General features: G+C 40.3%; 2 protein-coding genes across 2 annotated transcripts in view; one reads left to right on the top strand and one right to left on the bottom strand.

The window, feature by feature from the left end:
- LOC127648718 (nuclear factor of activated T-cells, cytoplasmic 4-like) overlaps positions 1-23,386 on the bottom strand; it is a 32,347-nt gene extending 8,961 nt beyond the window's left edge. The window contains exons 1-9 of the mRNA XM_052133447.1: positions 22,789-23,386; positions 19,196-19,356; positions 17,315-17,821; positions 15,597-15,772; positions 9,194-9,356; positions 8,342-8,442; positions 5,644-5,745; positions 5,376-5,563; positions 3,877-4,017 (exon numbers count right to left, since the gene is read on the bottom strand). Of these exons, the coding sequence (XP_051989407.1) occupies positions 3,877-4,017; positions 5,376-5,563; positions 5,644-5,745; positions 8,342-8,442; positions 9,194-9,356; positions 15,597-15,772; positions 17,315-17,821; positions 19,196-19,356; positions 22,789-22,936 (1,687 nt within the window). The 5' untranslated portion in view covers positions 22,937-23,386. The remainder of the gene's footprint in view (positions 1-3,876; positions 4,018-5,375; positions 5,564-5,643; positions 5,746-8,341; positions 8,443-9,193; positions 9,357-15,596; positions 15,773-17,314; positions 17,822-19,195; positions 19,357-22,788) is intronic.
- The window catches only part of LOC127648714 (poly [ADP-ribose] polymerase 2-like), a 115,123-nt gene that overhangs the window by 44,864 nt on the left and 45,067 nt on the right, over positions 1-25,192 (top strand). The window lies entirely within an intron of this gene.

The raw sequence follows: 25,192 nt of genomic DNA, 5'->3' as shown, positions 1-25,192 counted from the left end.
CCTTTTTAGTAAGATCAGTTTGCGAGCTGAATAATTATGTACAAACCTACGTTAGTAGCCAGTCAGCCCCTGGAACTGTCTTACCTGCTATTTGTTCTTAGGTCTCGGGGAGGCTGCAATCGATGCGGTTTTATCAAGTTGGAGCCACACTTGCCCGTGGCCCAAGTGGAAGCCCAGACACCCTACCTCCACCCGCACACTTGCGTATTTCTTCTGGTTTGCCGTGAGCTCCGATCACCTCAATGTCCTCAAGACAGCCCTCAGATGTTGCAGGTGCCACTGCCAATCGGCGTAAGCAGCGTGCAGTCTGAGGACTCGGCCCATGAGCCGCTGGAATGTAGCCAGAGCCCCAAACTAACCAAATGTAAGCGTCACAAATTGGTGTAAGGCGAACGCTGTGGAGAAGGCCATTATCTCACAGGAAGTTGGGGTTAAGGGGATTTGCCAATAGCCATTTGTCAAATCCAGTTTCAAATAAAATCGAGCTGTGCCTTACCAATCGAGCAATTCATCAATACAAGGCATTGGATATATATAAAATTTAAACACTGTGTTTACTTTTATATAATTGACACAGAACTGGACCAACTCGTCACTCTTAGGAACCAGCACTACAAGGCTGTACCAGTAACTGTGGGATTCTTCTATTACTCCCATCTCAAGCATTGCATTCAATTCTTCTCATACAACTTTTTTCTTGTGCTCTGGAAGTTGGTAGGACCACTACATTGGGTGTAGTCTCGATGTGTATGAAGTTTGTATGACCAGGTAGAAGTGATAACACGATAATTCTTTCTGCAATGTAGCCACATCTGTGAGTTGAGACAGTGAGATGTGGTCTCCAAAAGTGGGGTGGGATGATTGGCTTTTAAGTTCACCTCCGGCCTGAGCTCCACCCTCTCTGGAAACACCATCACCAATGTTACCGGGACTGGATCTCTCCATAATTTCAGGAGGTTGAGATGGTATATTTGTTGTGCGTCACCTCTATCCATTCATTTTACCTCATAATCAAGTTCTCCTACTAGTCATGTGACCTCAAAGGGCCCTTTCAACTTGGAGAGTAATTTGGAGCTCGAAGTTTGGGAGTAATACAAGCACTTTCCAGTGCAAATTCCCATTGCTGAGCCCCCCTATCATACAGCCAGCTTTGGCATTCCTTTTTGAAAGTCTCTCCTCCCAAGCTTCCCACATGACGGCCTGCTTCCCCTGTGAAGGCTTGGGGGACCTCTTGGACTTCAAATAACAAGGGTTCGAGCCACTTATCCCAATTTCTAGTGTCCTCATGCACAAACTTACTAATCCTATTTTTCAGGGTTTTATTAAATTGTTCCACCAACCCGCATGTTTGTGGGTGAAAAACACTGGTGTGAATCGATTTAATACCCAAACATTCGTTCAGCTTGCATAGTGTACATGACATAAATTCCTTTCAGAATCCTCACTCGGGAGATAATTCTGAATCATGCCTCCACAACACTGTGTGCTGAGATGTTGCAAAGAGGCACTGCTTCTGGATATCGTGTTGTGTAATTCACCTGAACTAACACAAAGCGATATCCGCGTGCCATCCATTCTAATGGCTCGATGAGGTCCATTCCAATTCTCTCAAAGGGGACCTCGATTAATGGCAGAAGAAACAATGGTGCTTTTGGGGTGGCCAGTGGATTCACCTACTGACATTCATGGCATGTTGCACGCCACCTGCAAACCTTTCCATGAATGTCCGGCCAACAGAAATAGGGCATTAGATGGTTTAGTGTTTTTTCTCACCCTAAGTGACACGCCATTGGATTATGATGAGCTGTCTGGAACACAATGTTTTTGGACCAGAAGTTGAATAGTGAAGGTCACTATTGGGTAACTTTGAATATCCCATCTTGAACCAAACATTGATGGATAGTGGTTTGATTACAACCGGTATCCACCAAGGCTTGATATGTACTTCCCCTGATACTCACAGGTATGTGGTATATTCTAGCTCGATCAGGGGTGGCCCATGAGGTGTTGGGGACCCAGACCAATACTTCTAGTTCCAAAATGGGGCATTGGTCCTAGAAGTGCCCTGGCTCCCCACAGCAGTGGACTCACCAAACTGGGGGGAAGAGCAAGAAGAGATATGGGAAGCCACCGGCTAGCCGGTTTGGGAGTAAATGTCCCCCGTTTCAGGGGAAATGGGAGTGGGGCGGGGGCCAGAGTCATGTGGGGCAGGGTAGAGGAGAGAGAGAAACTGAGGGCTGCTCTGCCCCTGGTTCGCAGCAGGCAGGCGTTGGGCCGGGAGCTGGACTGAACCTTCAGCCATTTCCACACCTCCACCCTGTGCTGAAACAGTTCGAGGAATGCCTCCATCCTGCGGGCCCATTTTCATAATGGTGACCGGAGACATGGAGATTGCTGGGAAGATTGTTGGGCTTTCCCCCTGGTGTTACACCTTCTGGTCCTCTGCTTGAGCTCGGAGAATCGCTTGGAAACATTGATCTTGCTCTCGATGTAGCTCAAGCAGGGCCTGGAGTTGTGCCTGATGCATGATGGTGAGGGATTGGAATACTTCGGCCAACAGCGAGAACTCCATAACAGGTTTTGGCACCACTGTAGTAGGACTGGTCAGTATGGGAAGGAGGAAGCGAGGTTCAAGTAAGTTCAAATCTTTAGTCAAACACAATAATGACTCATAGGTAGCTTTCTTCAAACTGCACACTGCTGTCTCAGTTATAAAGGCCTACTGTGTGCCTGAAGGGGCGGAGCACTGACACCATCGCAATCAGAGGATTGCCATGATTGTATAAGGGTTTCAGCAAGGTCGTGTAGAAGGACACTCCCCATAGCGCTTACAGCATTGTCTCGTTCCCTTCATCTCAGGGAACGGAGGTTACATGTGTAACCGGAGACATTCTCTTTGTCTCTAAAAATTTACATTCTGCAGTGTAGAGTGTTTTATAAAATGTGCAGCAGTGTTTAGTGCATTAAATCATTAACAAGAGGATCAATCTGTCAATATAAATCATTAACAAGACGATCAATCAATCTATCATGAATGAATGAATGAATCAAACTCACTCGGAATGCAGACCATTTCTAACTTTTTTTAGCTTTTCCACGCATCAATGTTTTATTATATCCATGCATGTTGTTACAAAAAATCCCTCAGTATACTGAAACTTCTTCATCTTGCCTGCACTCATCTCTACCAGTCTGCCAGGAGACAGATGATGTGAGCTCCGCTGTCTTCACGCTCATTGGTAGTTGCTCACGATTGTTGCTAGTCATTTGCAAAAAGATAAAAAAAATTTAACTTGTCGCTCTCCACGGCTATCTCTGTCATTAATGGCCACGGCAGCTTGAGTCGCTGTAAGTCGCTGTGCTCTTATTGAAAATTAATGGGATTGTGGCAGTGGGAACAGGGCTTAACTGACTGTCTAATACATATCAAAAACAAAAATTGCAATAAATGATATGCTGCAATCTGATTGGGTGGCTTATACACAATTTTCGTGAGTCAGGGTGCATAGGTTTTTACCAGTTTAACAAGTTGTGTTTAAAGTAATTTTAAAGTTGTGTTCACACAGTATCATACTGCTACAATGAGCACTTTTGGAGAAGAACTAATCACTCGATTTGCCAAGGTTTCTGCTTATGTCATCAAATCTTGAAGGAGTTACCCACCCTTAAACATCAAAAAAACAAAACAAACTGTGTATGGTTTCTTTAAATGTAGATCAAATCCTTTTGTTTTTTCTTTCAAAGGGGACGAATTTATGCCAATAGACCAAAAACTCCAAATTATGAAGGAGACAGTATGCTTATTTCTTCATGCTTGTGACTTTCTCATAATATTGCTTAAATATACTGTATGCAGACATGTACTGCAATACTCACCTGATCCTCTCTGCATAAAGAAAACTCTGGAAGTGGGCAGAAAGTTGGTCCCTCCCAACAGAAGCTCCTCCCCTCCCTCAGCTGAACAGGAAGTGAGACTGACAGACTCAACTACAGGAAGCTCCTGTGCAGAGCGCTGTGCTGCAGGAAAAAGTAGGGTAAATAAATGCAAGAAATAAACTTGAGAAATGACAGTAAGTGCTGACACACTGCAGTTCAATAATGTATTGTATGACTGTGTCGTGATGGAAAAACAAAGCTTTTTGAAACTTTGAATCAATTGTACCACTTGCTTCATAAAATGATTCACTATTTCGAAGACTTTGAAACATACAAAGCAGAGGACATCTGCTTGTCATATGCATGTAAATGCAATGGTAAGACTCAAGTCAAAAGCAGCTACAATGACACAATGCTTTGAAAATGATTAACTGACATATATTTTTCATTAAAGGACAAACTTTAATTGAAGTACTCAAGTACATAATGAAGCATGTGCCCGGTTCATTCACCACTAGACTAAACAGCTTTCCAGTAAAATGCACGATTTGAGAGTGCTTAAATTTAGTTTTAGTTTTTTATTGAGGAAAGTTTGTTCCAAGTAATAGTTTCATCTTAATAAATCTCACAAAATACATATGCCTCTCTCATAGGTCTCTTTCTCAACCTTTTTTAGCCTAGCAGTTTTGGGAATTGGGTAAATAACTCAAATTAAGTGATCCACAACAAATGACTAATAACTTCTCTAAACATGTAATCATATTACTTTACTGATTACTTCATCTAAAAAGTACATTACTAATTTTTTTTACTTTTAAGTTACTTTCTAAATCACTTTTCAAAGTTTTTGGTTTTCCGCTCAAATTCAAAATGTCTACATTTCCTCATTCTTTGTCGCACACCGTTCAACTGTCAAAGAAACACTAACATAACGAAGCCTTGTTTGCTGAAGTCACATTCTTCAAGGTTTTGAAGCTTCGTGAAGCAGTGTTTTGAATGCCTGTGTACTTAACACAGGGTGAACAGTGATATCAATAATATTAGGTGAAAATAGTGCAGCAAATGAATGTGCAGTAGGAAAAGTGACTAAACAGTGCTGATAATTGAGAGAATGTAGTAGTATGTGAGTTAGTATGAGTTGATGAAAAAACAATAACTGTATGTATATAACTTACTACAATTAAAACATTTAAATAGTAAATGAAATAATAGAATGAAAGGAAGTAATATTTAAATGAAATAATAGAAATAAATTAGATAACATGAATTAGAAGTAGATAATAATTAGAAATAAAAATGTAAGAACCAGGGTTCCCATGCATTTTGACCAATGAATGACCATTACTTTTTCATGGAAGAAATATTTTATTTCTGTAATTTCTATTATTTTTCCAGTCCTGGAAATGACTATTCCCTGATATTTCCAGGTTTTCTATGACCATTGGAACCCTAGAGAGTGGCAGTTAGTTACATCTAGAAATTTGATTTGCTACACTCACAGCACTCAATAGGTAAAGAGGCCACCTGCAGGGCTAAGACCCGCCCCAGCGGGACGATGGGTGGGGACAGAGGGAAGTGTGTGCGAAACACTAAACGCACTCGAGTGTTCTTTCTCCCCACATCCGTCTCTCCTTTCCTGAGCTCAATGTCAGAGTTTCTCAACTTTAAAATACCTGCACAGTCAATGCTGGGAGAGAAATACAGGGATTAAATCACTTGAGATCTATTAAACAAAATCAGACCGTAATATGTCTCTTTGCATCTTACAGAGCAGTCATGTTGTTCTCTGGGTTGAGTGGGATGTCCAGGAGTTTGGTGCCAGCCTGGATACTTTCCTGACTAGCTGTGCCCACCATCTTCCCTGTCACTCTGAGAGGAAAGAAGCACATCTCACTTTAAGGAATAATTCTGGCATTCTATTATTATTTACTCATTCTTGTTGTTGCAAACCTGTTTCATCCATGGAAAACAAAAGGTGAATGATTGAAGAACATCGTAGCTATTCTTTTCCATATTATGAAAGTGAATGATGACTGTGGCTGTCAACCTCAAAATTACAAAACAATCATGTGTTATAAGTAGGGATGTCATAACATATTGAGATATTGATTAATGATCAGTACGTTATTTTATCAATACATTTTCGAGGCATCAATATATGTTATTTAAATTAGAAACCTAATTTTTGTTCTTTCAATTCACTGGTAGTTGCATTACATTCAATGTAGTCTGACATAATACCTTTGGGAGACCACAAGGGGGTGACATAACATTTACTAAAGCCTGTCGCGGCATATCACACAAACATTACGAGCTGATGGCAAAATCCACAAAAGGAGGTAGATCCTTTTCATATTTGGCTCCTAAACTATGGAATAGTCTCCTAACACTGTTCGAGATGCAGACACACTCCCTCAGTTTAAGTCTAGCCTAAAGACTCATCTATTTAGCCAGGCATACACCTAATTTATCCTTCAACACACAATTAGGCTGCTTTAGTTAGGTCTGCCGGAACCAGAAACCAGAAACATTGATCATGATTTATAACTCTGCAATAAATTGAATGGCATCTATGCTAATATTATTTTATTGTTTCCCTGTCTCGACCTCGGGACTCCTATTCTGAGGTCACCAGAACCGGCTGGATCCAGCTCCATTGCTGCTTTGTGTTGGACTCCACTGCTACGTGTCTCTGAGTGATGATGACTACATGCATCCGGTGCCAGCCATACATCACTTCAGTCGATTATGATGGACTTCAGAGGATGAACTGATGCCAACTCCAACCATAAGACATGGGATACTTCATATACCATTGTCTGAACCTTGGACGGACCACACCGAACCTCACCGAAATTACCGGCCAGGTTGAACTGCGATGCACCTCACTGATCTCTGCCTCAGTCTATTGGTGGACTACGATCTTGAAATGGAATTCATAGACTATCAATTGCCATCAAAAGCCTTCATCAGTCAATTAACAATGACAATTGCATCTATGTGAACTTCTGCAGTTAATCCAGGATGGACTTCAAAGACATTAGGCATTTATCTTAAATTTCATACAAAATCTGTTTAAACACTGACCCTTAACACTTACTTAGTTTAATAATTTTAAACCATGACTTGCACTATACATAAGTAATAATTACATTATATTAATGATGTTAGCCAGAGGGGAACTGGCCCCCACAGTGAGTCTGGTTTCTCCCAAGGTTATTTTTCTCCCATTAACCAACATCTTAAGGAGTTTTGTGTTCCTTGCCACAGACGCCTTGTCTTGCTCACTGGGGTTATAAATACAATTTGTATTTAATTATTTATTTTTAAACGCAATTCAAAATTGTATTTTATCTAATTACACAATGATGACTCATCGACATTATAGACATTACAGTTTCTGTAAAGCTGCTTTGAAACGATGTGTGTTATGAAAGGCACTAAACAAATAAAATTGACTTGACTTGACTTTTCTGACGGCATCACCAAACCACCTTATCTAAAAAGAAAGTAGTTAAGGTTATTGAATCTACATATCACATCACATCTCAAAACTCACACCGATGCATTATACGTCCTCATGTCATCCGAATTCACTCTTTCAAGGGTGTTCAGCATGACTGTTTTTTTTTTTCAAGAAGGCAAGAACAATGATGCATTCTAAGTATTGAGCAACACCAAAAAGTGACGTTGATGAGTTTGCAGGTTAGTGCATGAAACTGGTGTAACTATGCAAACTGAACAATTTATTATGCAATTTCCCTGTATGTAGCATTGCACAGGTCTTTACTTCAAGTCAACTGAAAATACATTTTGTAGGCTCTATGAAAGAGACTTATGCACAATATATCGTACAGTAATGACTAGAGTAAATAATCTATGTCCTCTGATAATGAGTTGGATCAAATTTAATGGAAAAATATGTGAGTTGAGCTCTGTAGTGCTGCAGAATTTTTAACAACCTCCGGAGGTGTGTGTGTGTGTGTGTGTACGTAACTTTATAAAAAAGATTTTTTTCGAATTTTAGAATGCGCCATTTTGTTTGCCAGACGCGTCTGGTGCACGACCCACTTTAATTTACACTGCTGCTCATGCTTTACCAAAATTGTGTCAAGAAATATATTTGAAAGACAAAGACTATTGTGCAACGAGCAACCCTATTTATATCTGAAAACAATCCCAATATTTATTGAAAATCATTTTGAAAATCTTCAGATTATTGTTGCGTGAAAACGGCATCAATCCCAAGCCTAGCTATAAGTCTTCTGAAGCCATACAATAGCTTTACGTGAGAAACACATATTGTTCACAAATTCACCATTTGTGTTACACAGAAGAAGTAAAGTTTGGAACAACATTAGGATGAGTAAATTATAACAGAATTGTAATTTTGGGTGAACTTCCTATAAGGCATGGATCTATCACCAATTTATATGTTCAGGACTGCTTGATCTGAGAGTTTTACCTGTGTATTTGATAAAAAGGATGAGGCCGAATTGATCTGTCATCAGCCGTTCCTACAAACACCTGTAAGGAGAGCGGCTGTCTCTCAACATAACCCGCAAGCTGAGGGACAGTGTAAGAGAGAAAATAGAAAAAAATCACGTATAATATTTTCAGTGAGCTCCATAGAAGTTTTTGTGTTTTTGTGCATACAATTACATATAGTAATTTAGCAGACACTTTTATACAGTTCTTGCATTTACACAGACAATTTATGCACAGAGGAAGCATAAATGTATTTACTCAGAAATCACAATTTCAGCAAATGATGTATCACATGCATAATTACTTCTCTAAAAAGGCAATCAGATTACTTTACTGATTACTTCATCTTTATAATTTTACTTTTAACTTACTTTCTAAATCACTTTTCTTAGAAACGTTTTCCGCCCAATTAAAAAAAAGTATAAAAATACCTAATTCATAGTATCACAACCTTTAGCTGTCACAGAAATGCTAACAGCCGTAAAGACATAATTACTTTAATTGAAATTCAATAACTGTTATCTGATTACAAGAATTTAAAATGTAACACATTACATTCATTGTTTGACAAAAAAGTAATTAAATGACAGTAACTAATTACTTTGTAATCCGCTACACCCAACACGGCACATGAACGAAATTGATCGTTGATTCCCATGCACAGCCAACAGAAAACAAAATATGCATAATTATAATAATAATAAATAATTTTAAATAATAAATCAAGTTTTATATGTTTTATTTACACTCTGTGCCCCCACCTGGCACCCTCAAAACTCACAGAGGAGGTTAAAACAAATGAGCCCACCTATAACTAAATGAGTGTTACCTTCACCACTGGATGGCCTCTAGGTGATGCCTTCACTGCTCCTCGACTACCTTCTGTTTCATAATGAGCACGATGGTGTGGCCGCGGCTGCACCTCAATGTGCAATTCATACTGGTCAAATTGGGAAGGCAGGGGCCAGTCAAGTGGCGGTAGTGCATTAGACCTGAGAAAATATCAGATAAGATCCGAGTTCAAAGATTACAGATCAACCTTTCTTATTCATCCCATCAGACTCCTAAACAACTAAACTTATGAAAATTTAGCCCATTTCGTAATAGCAAATTTTGACCAAACTAACGTTAGTGATTGGAAAGTGGAGACGTATTATCCAAATGTTAATAAACCATTTAAACTTGATTATGCTAGTTAGTCTGCTGGTTTTAACAGCATGCACTCTCTATCTTGCATTTTTAACAATATCACTGCATTAACAAGTTGCCTAAATTTTTTAAGAAGTTAATTTGGTTTTAGAATGTGGTTGTCACTACCCTAAATAATCAAACTTTGGGCCTCATTAATGAAACTTTCACAGATTCAAAAGTGCACAATTTATGCGTAAAATGGAACTTCCCAAAAATCTCTAATTAAATCTTTAAATGTGTGTTTGTTAATGAATTACAAATATTCATAGATAGAGGGCATGTGCACATTCATTTACAATTATCATAATCCACTCCCATGAAAATGCCATAAGGCACCAATCTCACTAGTAATGGCTTTTAACATATATGGAACAATAATGAAATAGTTTTTATGAATGTAGTGCATTTAACTTGTAGAAAGAATAGAATAGTGTGGTAATGAGGGTGTGGCCTAGCGACGTCTGTGGAGAGCGAGGCCGGCAGTGGAAGAGCGGTAAGGATTGACACCTGTGGGAAATGTTTTGTGCTGCAGTGAGAGGTGGAGAGGGTCAAAAGGGCATGAGACGCACGCAGCGGGATTTATGTGTGTGTTTTGTTATGCTGAAAAGGAAAACATTTGTGTGTTAAACTGAAAATTGTGATCAATAAAGACCAAATTGTTTATCCGGCTCCCGCTTCCTCCACAAAGAGAGCAAGAGACTTATCACAGTGGTGCCGATGCCCGGGACTTAGGAGGAAGAAAACGCCTTCATGGAGTCCTCGCCACTGGCCAAACTATTTTAGACCCTCGCCAGCATCCACCGAGCCCAACATCAGTCTCTGGTTAAGCTGCATATGGAATAAGAATAGCAGCACCACCACACTGAGCACTGGCCCCCCCCCCCCCCAGGGCTGTGTGCTCAGTCCACTGCTGTTCACTCTGCTGACTCATGACTGTGCAGCACTGCACAGCTGGAACCACATCATTAAGTTCGCCGATGACATGACCGTGGTGGGTCTCATCAGCAAGAACAACGAGTCAGCATACAGAGAGGAGGTGCAGCGGCTAACGGACTGGTGTAGAGCCAACAACCTGTCCCTGAATGTCGACAAAACAAAAGAGATGGTTGTTGACTTTAGGAGAGCACAGAGTGACCGCTCTCCGCTGAACATCGACGGCTCCTCTGTGGAGATCGTCAAGAGCACCAAATTCCTTGATGTTCACCTGGCAGAGAACCTCACCTGGTCCCTCAACACCAGCTCTATCACCAAGAAAGCCCAGCAGCGTCTCTACTTTCTTCGAAGGCTGAGGAAAGCACATCTCCCAACCCCCATCCTCACTACATTCTATAGAGGGACTATTGAGAGCATCCTGAGCAGCTGCATCACTGCCTGGTTTGGGACTTGCACTGTTTCGGACCGCAAAGCCCTGCAGAGGATAGTGAGGACAGCTGAGAAGATCATTGGGGATCATCCATCAAAGACATTTACAAAAAACACTGCAACCAGCATTGTGGATGACCCCAAGAGGCATTCTGGCCCTCACAGCCATACTGTGTAGTTTCTTCCCCCAAACCATCAGACTCCTCAATACTCAGAGACTGGACTGACACACACACACACACATGTCAAGAGTTGCACTTTAATTATTGTCACTTTATACCTGGCTGCTACTTCAATTCTATGAGAACAATATCTCATAGAATGTTATGTTTACATTTGGCATTTTTAGAAACTGTGATCATTTTGCACTACTGTGTACTGGTCGGTACTGCACTGTCTCTCACTGTGCCTATTGTCCTGTTAATGTTTTGTACTGTCCCATACTTTTTGCGCATGTTTGCGCGTGTACTTTATATAGGTATGTTATTTAGTCTGTGTAGTCTCAGATGGTTCTGTGTTTGTCCTATGTTGTTTTATATAGCAACATGGTCCTGGAGGAACGTTGTCTCATTTGACTGTGTTCTGTACATTTACATTTACATTTATGCATTTGGCAGACGCTTTTATCCAAAGCGACTTACAGTGCAATTATTACAGGGACAATCCCCCTGGAACAACCTGGAGTTAAGTGCCTTGCTCAAGGACACAATGGTGGTGGCTGTGGGGTTAGAACCTGTGACCTTCTGATTAACAGCCCTGTGCTTTAGCCACTACGCCACCACCAGTCCATATACTGTACTAACTGTATATGGTTGAACATATGGTTGAACGACAATAAAAACCACTTGACTTGACTTGACAAAGGTGGGATCTCAAGATGACCCTGAGGTGTTCCTTAAGCTCTTCGATCGGATGGCGGAAGCATGGAACTGGCCCAGCACTCAGTGGATGGCCTGCCTTGTGCTGCTGTTGTCTGGGAAGTTCAACTCGTAGCCCAACAACTACCTACGTCCAACCTCATGGTGTACGAAGATCTAAAGAAAGGTACAGCAGGCTGAGGACCATATGACGGCATATTCAGGGGCCGGCATGCCCTCCTTTTCTCTCTCTTTCTCTCTCCCCTCCATCCCGCTCTCCTTCCCCCTGTCCTGTTCCGGTTCCCCGGAAATGGGTTATCATGTCCCCAAAACCAGTTCCTCATTCAGTTCATCCCCCCGGTTCGCCCCCGATCAAGCTGGAGCATACTGGATACATGTGATTATTAAGGGGGGTACATACCAAGCCTTGGTGGATTTAGGTTGTAAGAAAACCTCCATTCACCAAAGCTTGGTTCAATCCGAGGCTTTGGATACAGATTGGCGGGTGAAGGTAAGGTGTGTGCATTGGAGTTTTGGGGACAAAAGCATAGTGTCGAAGCAGCCATTAGTCACCGCCTCTCCCATCCACTTATCTTAGGTATGAATTGGCAGGCATTTACTACTTTATTAAGGGGAATATGTGTGGATGGGTCCTGCAACAATGTGTATCGTTGTGTGTTGTGTGATTCGCTTGCTGGGGAGACAGTGCTAGGGCCATTTGCGTCAGCTCCACGACAGGAGGACGTAAGGGAGGGGGAAGTCTCTGCTTCCCCAGCCCTAAGAGGATTCCCTGCAGGGAATTTCCCTCTGGAGAAGATGTGAGACGAGACTCTTCAACCAAGTGAGAGTAACTGATGGTCAGTACCTCCAGCCAGACATTGCAGTCGCATATCCATATTTATCAAGGATCGATTGTATCGAGTGATGCAGGACACTCAGACAAAAGAGGATACAACCCAATTGTTAATACCGTGGAGCCATCGGGAAATGTTATTCCTGACAGCTCATTATAATCCAATGGTGGGTCACTTAGGGCAGGAAAAACACTGAACCATGTAATGGCCCATTTCTATTGGCCAGGCATTTGTGGGGATATTCGCAGGTGGTGTGTGGCATGCGATGAATTTCAGCTTGTGAAACCGCCGGCCACCGCAAGAGCACCATTGTGCCATCCTCCGTAGATCAAGGTCACCTTAGAAAGAATTAGTATGGACCTCATCGGGCCATTAGAATGGACGGCACACGGCCATCACTTTGTGTTGGTTCTGGTGGACAACGCATTGCGACAGCCAGAAGCAGTGCCTCTGCGCAACATTTCAGCACAAAGTGTTGTGGAGGCACTCTTCAGAATTATCTCCTGAGTGGGGATTCCGAAAGAAATCCTCATTGATTAGGGCACTACCTTTATTTCAAGTTCAGTACGTGAACTGTACAAATTATTAATATAATTATTAATTCGATTCGAACAGACGTTTTCCACCCCCAAACGGATGGCTTGGTTGAACGATTTAATCAGACCCTAAAGAATATTATTAGTAAGTTCATGCACAAGACGCTCAAAATTGGGACAAGTGGCTCAAGCCCCTATTATTTGTCCCGCGAGCCTCAGCGTGATTCTCCTCAAATTAATTATTGTACGGACATCAACCACGCAGCGTGCTCAACGTCCTATGGGAAAATTGGGAGGAGGGACAATAGACAAATAGAAAGAAAGTAAGGGCTTACTGTTTCGGAGGCTCTTTTGTCAATTCAATTGGTTTGAGATGAAGCTTTAGTGTAAAACAATTTCAGTTCATGCCGGCAGGAGGAAGTCCACCATCATTAACCTTCTCTCATTCTGTTCTTTGAAAAGTTGTCTTTGACTGAAACAACCAGCTTTGTCTATTTTTTTCCCATTGTATTGTGTACGCACCTGCCCATGATGTGTTTATTTATGGGTTTAACAGCATTAGTATTGTCCATATATTATTAACTAAACACAATTTATTGATGCATATACTGAATTATGAAACCTAAATTATAGAGCTTAGATCAAAGTAAGAAACAGTCCAACCAGTCATGTTAGAGGGCATGTGTTTTCTGAGAAAATCAAACACAAACTGCATCTTCCCACGACCGTTTCATCGCATGCCAAGCACTTTTTGCTGGAATAACTATATAACATGTATGAAGCAGAGTTGGGAATAAACTGTACTTAGAGGAAACATTTTCAATTAAGTGTGTGTATATATATATATATATATATATATATATATATATATATATATATATATATATGTGTGTGTGTGTGTGTGTGTTAGAGCTGTCAGAATTAACGTGTTAACGCATGCGATGAATTTAAAATGATTAATACGTACATTTTTCTTATTCGCAATTAACGCATTTACTGTTAATACAACATAAACACATGGGCAGAACCTTTGTACTGTGTCCGCCCGGAGTAATTACACTGATGCACACACCAGAGCAATTTTATCAAGGGCTTAACAAAAATAAATAGCATTATGCAGCGGTCCCATAGACTTTCTATGGGCAAACTCGCTAGTTGACCTCTTTGAGCAATGATAGAGCCGCGGAGGTTGTTATCTCAGTAGTACATAAAATAATCTCTGCACACACTGACAACAGCACTTCTGTGATAAAATGATGAAGAAAGGACCACTTAACTCTTATTTGATGCACAAAACAAGCCCAGATGGGTCTTGTCATTGAAGTAAAGTATTTTTCAGCCTATGTAAGTTGCATTTTAATTACCGCAGAAGCATGTCAAGTTTTAACTATCACCAAAACACAGAATGAGACGTTTTTGTTTGCAAGTGCTCTTCATGTAAACCTTTACAAAAAATGAGTGTTCATGGCAAACTTCTGACAAATTGTCCATTGTTGCCAAAGGTTTGTCGAAGGTTCACCACAACCAGCGAAGAGCTGCAAACTTCTGGTAAACATTTGCGGAGAATAAAAGGCTAATTTGCATATGAAGAATGGCAAATTTGCATCAAGTTTGTGTCTAGTTTAGATTTTTTGTAAGAGAAGTTTAAAGTGCCGCTGAAGCTGCTCACACAAAGCGGAGAACCACAGTCTACCGGCAGATTAATATTGTGGAGGATGAGAGTTTAAGAGATTTAATGCCCATTGCATGCAACCTATGAAACTACTTTTCAGTTAGTCAAACTCCCACTTAGACTTAAAACATTCAATGTTAATTGAATTGATGCTATTTTAGCGCAGTACTCTTTTTATACTGGGGCATTATTTAGATAATTTAATAAATCATTATAGTTTTACATATTGTTTTGTTTTCTTTCCTAAAATGGAAATAAATGCATTTTGACAGCACTTTCAAAATCTGTGATTAATCACGATGAACTACAAAAATAATTATACAAATAATCGCATTTTTGAAATTTGAAAGTTAATTTCAGTCATTCAATTATTCGTTAATTTTTTCATTATTTATTTAATTTGACTTCTATCCAAATTTTGTTATGGTAGTTTGCCTGAAAGAACCAGCCAGTTGTCTTACGCACGATTTACATATGGTTATGAGCAGGTGTACATTTTATTTGTACCAACTAACATTATGAAACTACTTTCATGAATCCAAGAAATTACATCATAACAGTTTTACGAATGATTTATACAAAAATGTGTTCTGTTTGTGTTTCATGAATGAGGCTCATTGTGCCCCATAGAATGCGATGTTGTCAGAGGAGTGACTGACAACTGTATTTATTTAGTTGTAGTGTGTGCGTGCCCTAAATATCATAGCCCATCAGACACATTTTATGAAAATAAAGCAGGGGAGAAGGAATGAGGGTTAACCTAAAGAGAGGGCTATGAGCGCTGGCCCTGGTTCTGCCCCATCCCAGAGCAGGAGGCACAGATAGGTAGTCCATGCCTATTGTGGAGGGCTCTCTTCTCAGCTCAGGAGCCTCTGGGAGGGGGCAGGGAGAGTTTTGAACAAGGGTCGGTTCTGGCTCTATATCTCGGGACGAAACCTGCATTGGCACAAGAAGAAACACACCAAAATAGGAATAAAACAGAATATAGACAATTACAACCTCACATCACACTGATTTGTTTATTTGATTCCAGACATAAATATACATGTAGCAGTATTCAACTAATACAGCATCAGATTAGTGTTAGAATTCAAATTTATTTGGAACAGTTGCAAGAAACTCTTTTAAGGGATAGTTCACCCAAAACATTTTATATTCTCATAATTGATCCACCGTCATGCCATCCCAGATATGCATGACTTTCTTCTTCTGAACACAACAAAGATTTTTAGAAAAAAGTTATTTCAGCTCTGTAGGACCATACATTGCAAGTAAATGGTGGCCAGACCTTTATAGCTCCAAAAATCACCCATACTTATCGTATCGCTTTGAAACTATGTTGTGTTTCCATGTTTTATGGGGACTTTCCATAGGCGTAATGGTTTTTATACTGTACAAACTATATATTCTATCCCCTAACCCTAAACCTACCCCTAAACCTAACCCTCACAGAAACCTTTCTGCATTTTTACATTTTCAAAAAACATAATTTAGTATGATTTATAAGATTTTTTTCCTCATGGGGACAGACAAAATGTCCCCATAAGATCAAAAATGTCGGGTTTTACTCTCCTTATGGGACCATTTGGTCCCCACAAAGTGATAAATACATGCTCACACACACACACACACACGCTCACGTTGGTATTTGTGGTTTCCGAGGACTCTACATAGCCCTAACTCTAACACTTGAGGTGCCCTCATAAATCACATTTATAGCATAACGTGTATAATCAAGAATAACTTAGATGCCTTGCAGATGGTTCAGTTTACAAAGAATTCTGATTCATTCGAACAGGTTTTAAAAAAGATTTACTGATTAATTTGAGTGCCTGCATGACATTTTTTTTTTCTGTATCAATTGTTTCAGAATTGTTCATCACTATGTTTTGACTAAGTTATATACATTTTTACAACAAATATTTGTGTGTGTTTTATTAGTTGTATTTAGTGTATGTTTATCTGTTTATTTATATATTGTATATTACAGTATAAGTGTAACATCACTTTGATTGAGATCCTCATTGGTTTTGTGCCAGATAAATACTGCTCTGATTTCAAACAATTCAATTTTATGACAGGTCTCCACTACTCTAGTTATTATTGGAACATGGCAGTGTGAAACTGCAGATATTGTTGACTTTTGTAAGACAAAATGCTTGTTATTTTCCTCATTTGAAATTTGCTTTGGATAAAAGCATCTGTTAAATGAATACATTTAAATGTATGATTAAAGTATAAAAGGATATTGCTCTGCTTTAATAGCTTCATTGTGTTTAGCTTTTTATTAATTTATGTTTTATTTTTTGGTAGCTTTTAATGTGGCTGCTTTATAAAAAGATTAGCATGACTATAGCTTACCTACTTTAAATTATGGGTAGCTGGTAACCTGGGAAGATACAGTGTCAAAGTAACATCCCCAACAATGCCAAGAGTGGACCAGCTATGAGTTTAACAATCATATCTCAGGAGGATCACCTGTTCCAGAGAGGTCTTCCTGGTCTTCTGTGGGATGTTGAGCTCACAGCTTCCTAGAGCCTGAGACTGAGCTGAGGTTTCTCCTATGTCTGGAATGGAGGAGTGATCCTCCGAGTAGCTGCCTCGGCGAGAGGTACTGGGGGAGGCTAGCGGGGAGTTCCTGCGCTTTTTGCCCACAGGAGATGTGGAACGCGAGGAAGGCGATAGGTAAAAGTGAGCGGTGGCTTCATTGAGCTCCTCCTCCTCCACTAGAAGAGAATCACAGCTGGATGCTGGACTCAGCCATCCACGAGATGAGGAACTGGTAGCAGGGCTCGGGCTTGGACTAAGGGAACCTGCCCCTGTCATGACGTCACGGTAGGAGTCTAACAGGGGCAGATATAGATGCTCCCTGTCCCAGCCACCCCCACTTTCCCAGTAACTTCGACCTGCTGGGCCTGACTCATCCTCAGGGGAGATAGTGGTGATTTGGATGCTGGGACACTCAAGGACTCTGGACTCTGAGACCTGGGAAAGAAAAAGTGAGAGAAGGAGGACACTTTCATTCTTGCCCATACAAAATAATATTTGGGACTGTTATAATACTGTATAAAAAATATATATATAATAATTAGAATTCTGTAAAAATAAACATTCTATCATTATTTAGTCAACCTCATTTACTCCCCATCATGTTGTTTCAAACATGTATGTTTTTTTTCTTCTTCCATGGAACACAAAAGTATGTTAAGCAAAATGTTATGGAAAAAGATATAATAAAAATGAATGGTGAATAATACCGTCAGTCCCTAAAAAACTTATTTTGTGTTTCATGGAAGAAAGAAAGTTGTATGGGTTTTGAACGATATGAGGGTGAGTAAATTATATCAGAATTAAAATTTTTGGAAATGTTATTGTCTAAGCATGATAAGACTAAAGTTACATATCTAATACTCTTAGAATTATCCTAATACTTAGAATTGATAATACCCTTGAGTGACTAAATTATCCCTGTATTTACCTTTGTGTTGAATAGTCGTATTTATAATGTTCTAGCAGGTATTTTTAATTAAAGTTAATAATAAAAGTTAGTGGATGATAACGTTCAAATGAAGCTGCCACTGATCAGACCAAGTTAACCACTGCTTTGAGGTCAAGTTAATCATGCCAGTGAAATCACAGACTAAAAGGGAAAAAGGACTCCATTGTTATACACCCAGGGGAATAGAGTTGCCATTTTTATTGGTATATTTTAGAAAAATAATGAAGTAAAATATGCCAGTGTGGGACTTGAATCTGGAAAGTTCTGTGCTGAGAGTAAAAAACATTTATAATCCTATTCATGCACAAGAACATGTTAACATTTAGTGAAATGTAGTACGTGTGCACCATTCTTTCAGTTTTTTAATATCTGGTTAGGTTTTATTTGTATTATTTATACTCGATATACACAGTAAGGGTCAACACATTTGCAGGTGGTTATGCAGGGTTTAGGGTTGGGAACCCCCCCAAGAGCCCAGACACAATTACTGTAAACACTGTCAAGAACCAATTAATCATTCCCAAATACCCCAGGAACATGCATTAAGAAAGTAAATAGGGTCAATTTTGATTTCATGTGGACTTTAAACAGAGATTTGACAATAAAATTGTTTCCCTATAAAATAATGCATCCAACTCTATAATTTAAGTAAAAGGCCTTATGTGCCAAAATGAATTATGCACAACAGCTCATGGCAACACATTCTGTTCACATTAAACTCTTCTGGGCAGCAAAAATTAACTCCTGAAATTAAAACCAGACAACTGGGTTTATTTCACCATAATTAATCACAATGTGTAACATGATTCTTGTATCGCAATGTTCTAGAAACCTACAATTCGGGCAAATGTGGTTCCCACCTGTATTGATCTAGCTGGCAGACTCTCATATGTCCCACTGAACTCCCTGATTAATGCCCGTCTTGGGGGTGGGGAATGCATGCCAGCCCTCTGACAGGCTGATGGTGAAGGCAAAGGGATTCCTACTGGCTGGCCAGCATGTGTGGATGTAAAGTGGGTATCTGTGACAAAAAGTACAGAAAAAACTATAAATTATTGTACATGGCAAATCACAAGCTTTCTGAGATGCAAACAGCATATTCTGTATATATATATATGGGATAAACAATTGACGAAACTTGAGATGCAAGGCCTCTCATTGTAAAACCATAACAAATACGGGGAAGCCTTTGTGGAGACGTAATTTATCATTTCCACAAGGAGTGCAGACTTCTTTTCCAGATGAAATCTAAAATCTCTCTATACACCATCTCAAACATAACTGGAACTCTCAAAGCTTAAAATCTGCCAAATCCTCACAAATAAATCAACATGGTAACACAAAAATACCACAGTAGTTACTAAAGTTATTGTAACTATAATAATACTGTGGTATCTTGGTGTTTGCCACCAATGTCAAAAAAATAACAAACAAAACAATATAAAGTTTCTGGAAGCTTTTTGCGCTGCTTGAAGGAGATCCTATTTTCATTTATTATACAGCAGTTAGCTCCAGTCCCCTAATCTGATTGGACAAGCAGCATTCCAATAGTGCTTTCTGTATCACTCCGCTTCTCCATGTTTGTGTCTTTCCAAATAGTGGAGGGGATTTTAAATGATCATTCATTTTGATTTCACTCACCGATTCATTTGGTGACAATTTCTGGAGATTTTTTTACAACAGTAGGTGGCGACAAATGACTGTCTTTTATGTTCCGAGTGAGTCATTAAATCAATAATTTAATCAACTGATATGTTAAAAACAGAGTTGTTCACCACAAAAACAATTGCTGTTTTTCAATATGCGTTCTTAAGTGTTCTTACATTCTGGTGGACTCCTTCAACATCATGATCCACCGCCAAAGTTTAATTCCAATCCTCATGAACGCAAGTACAGAGAATGCATAAAATTACCTGGATGTGTTATTGATGAGGCCGGATATTGAGGACGCGTTGGATGGCGACTTTTGAAGTCCCCATTTGAAACCATTTGAAGTCTCAGAAGTTATAGTTGCACTACGGTGGAAGACGATGGACATTTGTTCTGTATTCCCTTAAAAGTTTCCCGCTGTAAGATCGCAAATGTCTGACAGCTCATTGTTGTTTTCTTGGTCATAATTTTAATAAATAAATAAACATATGGAGGAAATGAGCATTAACAGACTTTTCTATGTGTCACTAGTCATGCAAAACCTCACCAATGTGTAATAATGCCAGTAGAACTCTCACTGGCAACAAATGTCCTGGGACAGTCAATTGAGCAACTGGAATATCGCAGTGCATATCAAAGCTTGCAATAGATGTATTCTACATTCTCCTGTCTTTCTGAGTTTGTTCTCCCAAGCTAGCTTGACAAGATTGGTCTTCGTAAGAACACAAGTCCGTTTTCTGCATTCTTAGGATTGAGAAACACCCAATTTAAGTGAACAAGAAAGATTTATTCACTAAAAAGAATTGTTCAAAACAGAGCCAGAACTAGGATGCAATCTTCGGTGGGCCACTTGTATGTTTGGGGTACTTAATCTAGTTATGTTTATGCTTATAATATAGCAGCCTACTATACACCTAATATTTGTAGCTTTGGTGTTGCTGGCTGAAGTTTTCAGATGGTCCCTTACCACACCCTCCACAGTTTTAGCACCTTTTAGCACAACGTGAGGACATTTCAGACGGTCCCTTAACAACCGTAGGCACAATTTCCAAGGAATATCAAGGTTAAATGAATGATTTGAACAATTTTGCAGTGACACCATCGGTCCAGCTTAAATACGGTACAAATCATTTAATCTTTAAATACGGGACGGTTGGCACCCCTACTTGGGACTCAGGGCTGGACTGGGAAGAGCAATCTGCCCGGGATTTTACAAAGGAACTGCCCAAAAAGTTGGTGGGGGCGGGGGCGGGGGTGTTCGCTGACCTTTTCTGCATATCACGCCCCCATTTTATGGTCCGTTCTGCATAACGTGGCGGCTCGTTTTAGCTTATCGTGGTGACCCACCGGCCCGCTCGGTTCTCCCGATGGCCCCTGATAGGCCCCAAAGTGCGTCGGCCCATCGGGAAAATGCCCGGTATGCCAGATTACCAGTCCAGCCCTGTTGGGACTGCCGCTCTGAAATGATGATGTCCAGAGATTGGATTGCATTCAGACTACCATGGTAATACATGGAGCTAGCGCATGCAATGCTACGTAAAGAGACCTTGTCCAAAAAGAACGATTTGTAGCACTGATGGATTATTGTAATTGGATAGCTAATAATTAATGTCAGAGAAATGTAGCCTCTTAATTACAGTTGTTTACAACCTGGAGATATTAATATTATTCATCAGTAGAGGACAGGGTGCCCCAAACATTGCAAACACAGTTGTATGCAATGTACAGTATCTCTATGTACAGTTCTATCCTTATAATTGGTCATTTGTACTCATGACAGAAAAGATCACGCAACCCAGCAGACAATGAAACGAAACCCTGACTTGCATGATGAAAGCTATTTCAAAAAGTGGTGGGGACATGTCCCCCCGTTGCGTCTGGGTGATGTATGCATGCTATCAGGGAAGTTTCTGGGGGGACTCAAGGCAAATCTAGGGCAATTCCCCCGGCCATGGTTCACAACTCTGATTCATTTATGAAAGACACGCCACTCAAAACCAGTGCAGTGCAGAGACCGGAGTTGTGCTTGATGCTTTGGGTTCTTCTGGAACTATTTTCGTTAACGGAGAAGAAATGCACATACGAACACTGTGGCATTTAAAACTTGTACATTTTGCATGGGCAATTTTTAACATTCAGGCGGGGCCCCACACAGCCAGTTACAATCCTTCAAGTTATTAATATGATTCATAAGATGCCCAACACAAGTGATTCAATATAGGAAGGCTTAAGAATTATAGTAAACATCTGAGGAAAGCAATTGCTGTAAAAGGCAGCAAAGTGATGCGGTGCGGACGGAGGATGGCAGAATGTGTGCCAGGAAGGGGGAAAGAGGGCAGGGAAAAGGAAAAAGGATGGAACATTGGAGGGAGTTATATATGTGCATGCTCAGTAAACAGAGATTGAGAGTTCGGGTCCACTCCAGATGGCAGCTGTTAACTTCGCTCACACGCACAGCTGATTAAAAACACATTGAGCTGCGCTCCACACTTACCATAAAAACACATGGATAAAACGTTACATAGGAGAATGAGTCAGTGATGAATATGCAAGCATTCTTAATTTAAATCAATGTTTTGACACTTTCTGTAATGAAGTCAGAAATATGGACAGAAATTTTATCCGAAGCGACTTATATGGGTTAAGCTATTACATAGGCAGCTGCCCTATAAGGGGACAATGGTGATAGGTTATGGATTAGCTACTCTTATGGGTTTGGACCTAGGACTTTTTCTGTTACAATACTTTTAACCACTAGGTTTCCACATATGTATGCCTTCACCCTTCTCAGCTCTGTACTGACCACTGATGCCGACTGGCTCACGATGCGTCTGGCCGCTCTCTGTTATCTCCTCTGGGCCGCAGCGTCTCTGGCGCGGCGGATCCTCCTCGAACACCAGCTTAAACTCGAACTCTCCCCCCTCCCATCCCGAGCCCGGCGCAGCCCCCATTTCTCCGCTCCGAGAAAAGTATAAACGAGACCGGCGACTGATAAATAACTTCTCCCTTACACTTCAGTCAGTATTGGCTCCGTCTGAATCTCGTGGGCTGTCATAGAGTTTGGCCACACCGTGCACGGTCCGGTTTCCCGTTCGCGAGACTTCCTTTTGATTCAATTAAAATATTAAAAGTTATCATCAGTTGTCAGACCAGACGGCTGATACTTAAGTATCACATTGGTACGGATCGTTTTTTATCTCCCAATTGTTCATCTCTTTATGTAACTCTTTTTCTTCCCAGTAGATCCACTTGCGATTTCCGTGACAGTCGGTTATTATAACTTCATCTCACGAACTTCCATCGTCCAGAGCCGATCGTTCAGATCACACTGAACGCTTCAAATCCATACACATTCACATGCAATAATACATAGCCATATAATGTTACATTCATACCACATATCCTCCTCCACCACCACCGAACAGAAAAGTTATGTCAAATTTTCTGGTTCTTTACCCTTAATTGCCTTTGGGCTGGTTCCTCGGACCAGTTTTGTACAGTTTCTCGCTCCCTATTGGGCGTTTGACTTGTCAATCTAAAGACCACACTCTTTCCCAGTTTTGCATGCCCTCTTTTGATGCACACTTTCAGATTGGTTAGTTGCACTATAACCACATATTTTAGGGTGAAGTGCAACTTCATGATATCCACAAGAATCTATTCCAACACACATTTTTTTAAAAGATGAAACACATTCTTCTCTGTCCATTTGTGAATTCCCTGGACAAGAACCAGCAAGAAAAGCCGTGTCTGGAGAACAGGTTCTGAGAAAACATATTTCATTGCTTTTCCACATATTTAACAGTTTATGGTGGCTATTTTAAAATCCCCTTTAGTGGAAGACAAAACACTGATGCTGTCTATCAGCCATATAAAGGTTGATGCAACTGTGTGACGCCATAATGACACTGTCCTTTCCTCTGTCATTCCCTCTCTTCCTTTCATACTTCTTTGTCCCTCCCCTTCATTTTCCCCAAGTCTTTATCCCTGTTCTCCCTCCTTTCCTCCCCTCATTAGGGCCCAAGCACTGAAAGTGTGGAGACCCTATTATTATTATTATTTAAATGTTTTCTGTAATTTTGGGGTACTTAACTTGTTAACCTGTAGCGCCCCCATTTTCACCTACAGTCACCAAAATTGGTACATATATAGTTCTCATAAAGCCAAAAAACTTACATACTCACTGTCATTAGCTCTGACCAACAGGAAGTCTGCCATTTTGGACTTTCTGAAAATCGCAGGCTCTGAACATACTTGCACCAAATTTGTGCAACATGCCAAGACATTGTAGATGCTAAATTGTGAACTGATGTTTGAATTGTGTCGCCATGGCAAAGCAATACATTTATGGAGAAAAATGGAAAACTCGAAGTTCCTTTTATCTTCTGTGTGATTTGTGTGATTTTGATGAAAATTCAGCAGTATGTTTAGTAATGAGGGCAGATCGCATTGATGTGGCTAGTATGGGTCACAGTCATAGCGCCACCAACTGGCAGCAGGAACTTTGGCACTTTTTGATTATAACATTTTACCGCATGCCTCTGGTTTTACGGTTTTCTACTGTTTTCAACTGCATGTATTTTACCACGTGCACCTGTTTTTTCTCTATTTTTTTCGGCTTGTCTGCATCTCACGTCTCGACTGTCAGCATTCATTTTCTCCACTGTGTTTTACACTGACTATTGCATCAATTTCAAGCATCTTCTGATCAGGAACCACATCAAACCACATTAATTTCAAACCCTCACCACTCAAGAACAACAATAACAACAACAAAAAATTGTGGTAAGTCATGGCATCCACTTATGTTATTTCTTCCTACATTGCGTGCCACATGTTTACTATAGCTTCTTCCGTCAGCAGTGAGGGATTCACATGTGATAAATGTAAGAAATTAGTCAGCTTGACAGAGACGGTTAATAAGTTAGAGACACGCATCCAAATGCTAGTGGAGGTCAGTGAGAAAGAGAAGCTGGTAGATACTGTTTGAATATGGGTAGTACAGTGAGCAACACACACACACATTGGTTCCAGCTGTAGAGCCCCTGCAGCAGGGCGTTTGGTGACGTCTCTGCAGCATACTCACTCAGTAAAGTGACACCACTTTCTCATTCTCGATAGGATTTCAAATCGATTCCCGCATTCAGTGATGCATCCACTGAAAATAATGTTGAAAGAGCCTTAATAATGGGTCATTCTATTGTAAG

Source organism: Xyrauchen texanus, chromosome 9 (genome assembly GCF_025860055.1).
Source record: "Xyrauchen texanus isolate HMW12.3.18 chromosome 9, RBS_HiC_50CHRs, whole genome shotgun sequence".
Lineage (NCBI taxonomy): Eukaryota > Metazoa > Chordata > Actinopteri > Cypriniformes > Catostomidae > Xyrauchen > Xyrauchen texanus.
This window is presented reverse-complemented; position numbering and strand designations above follow the sequence as displayed.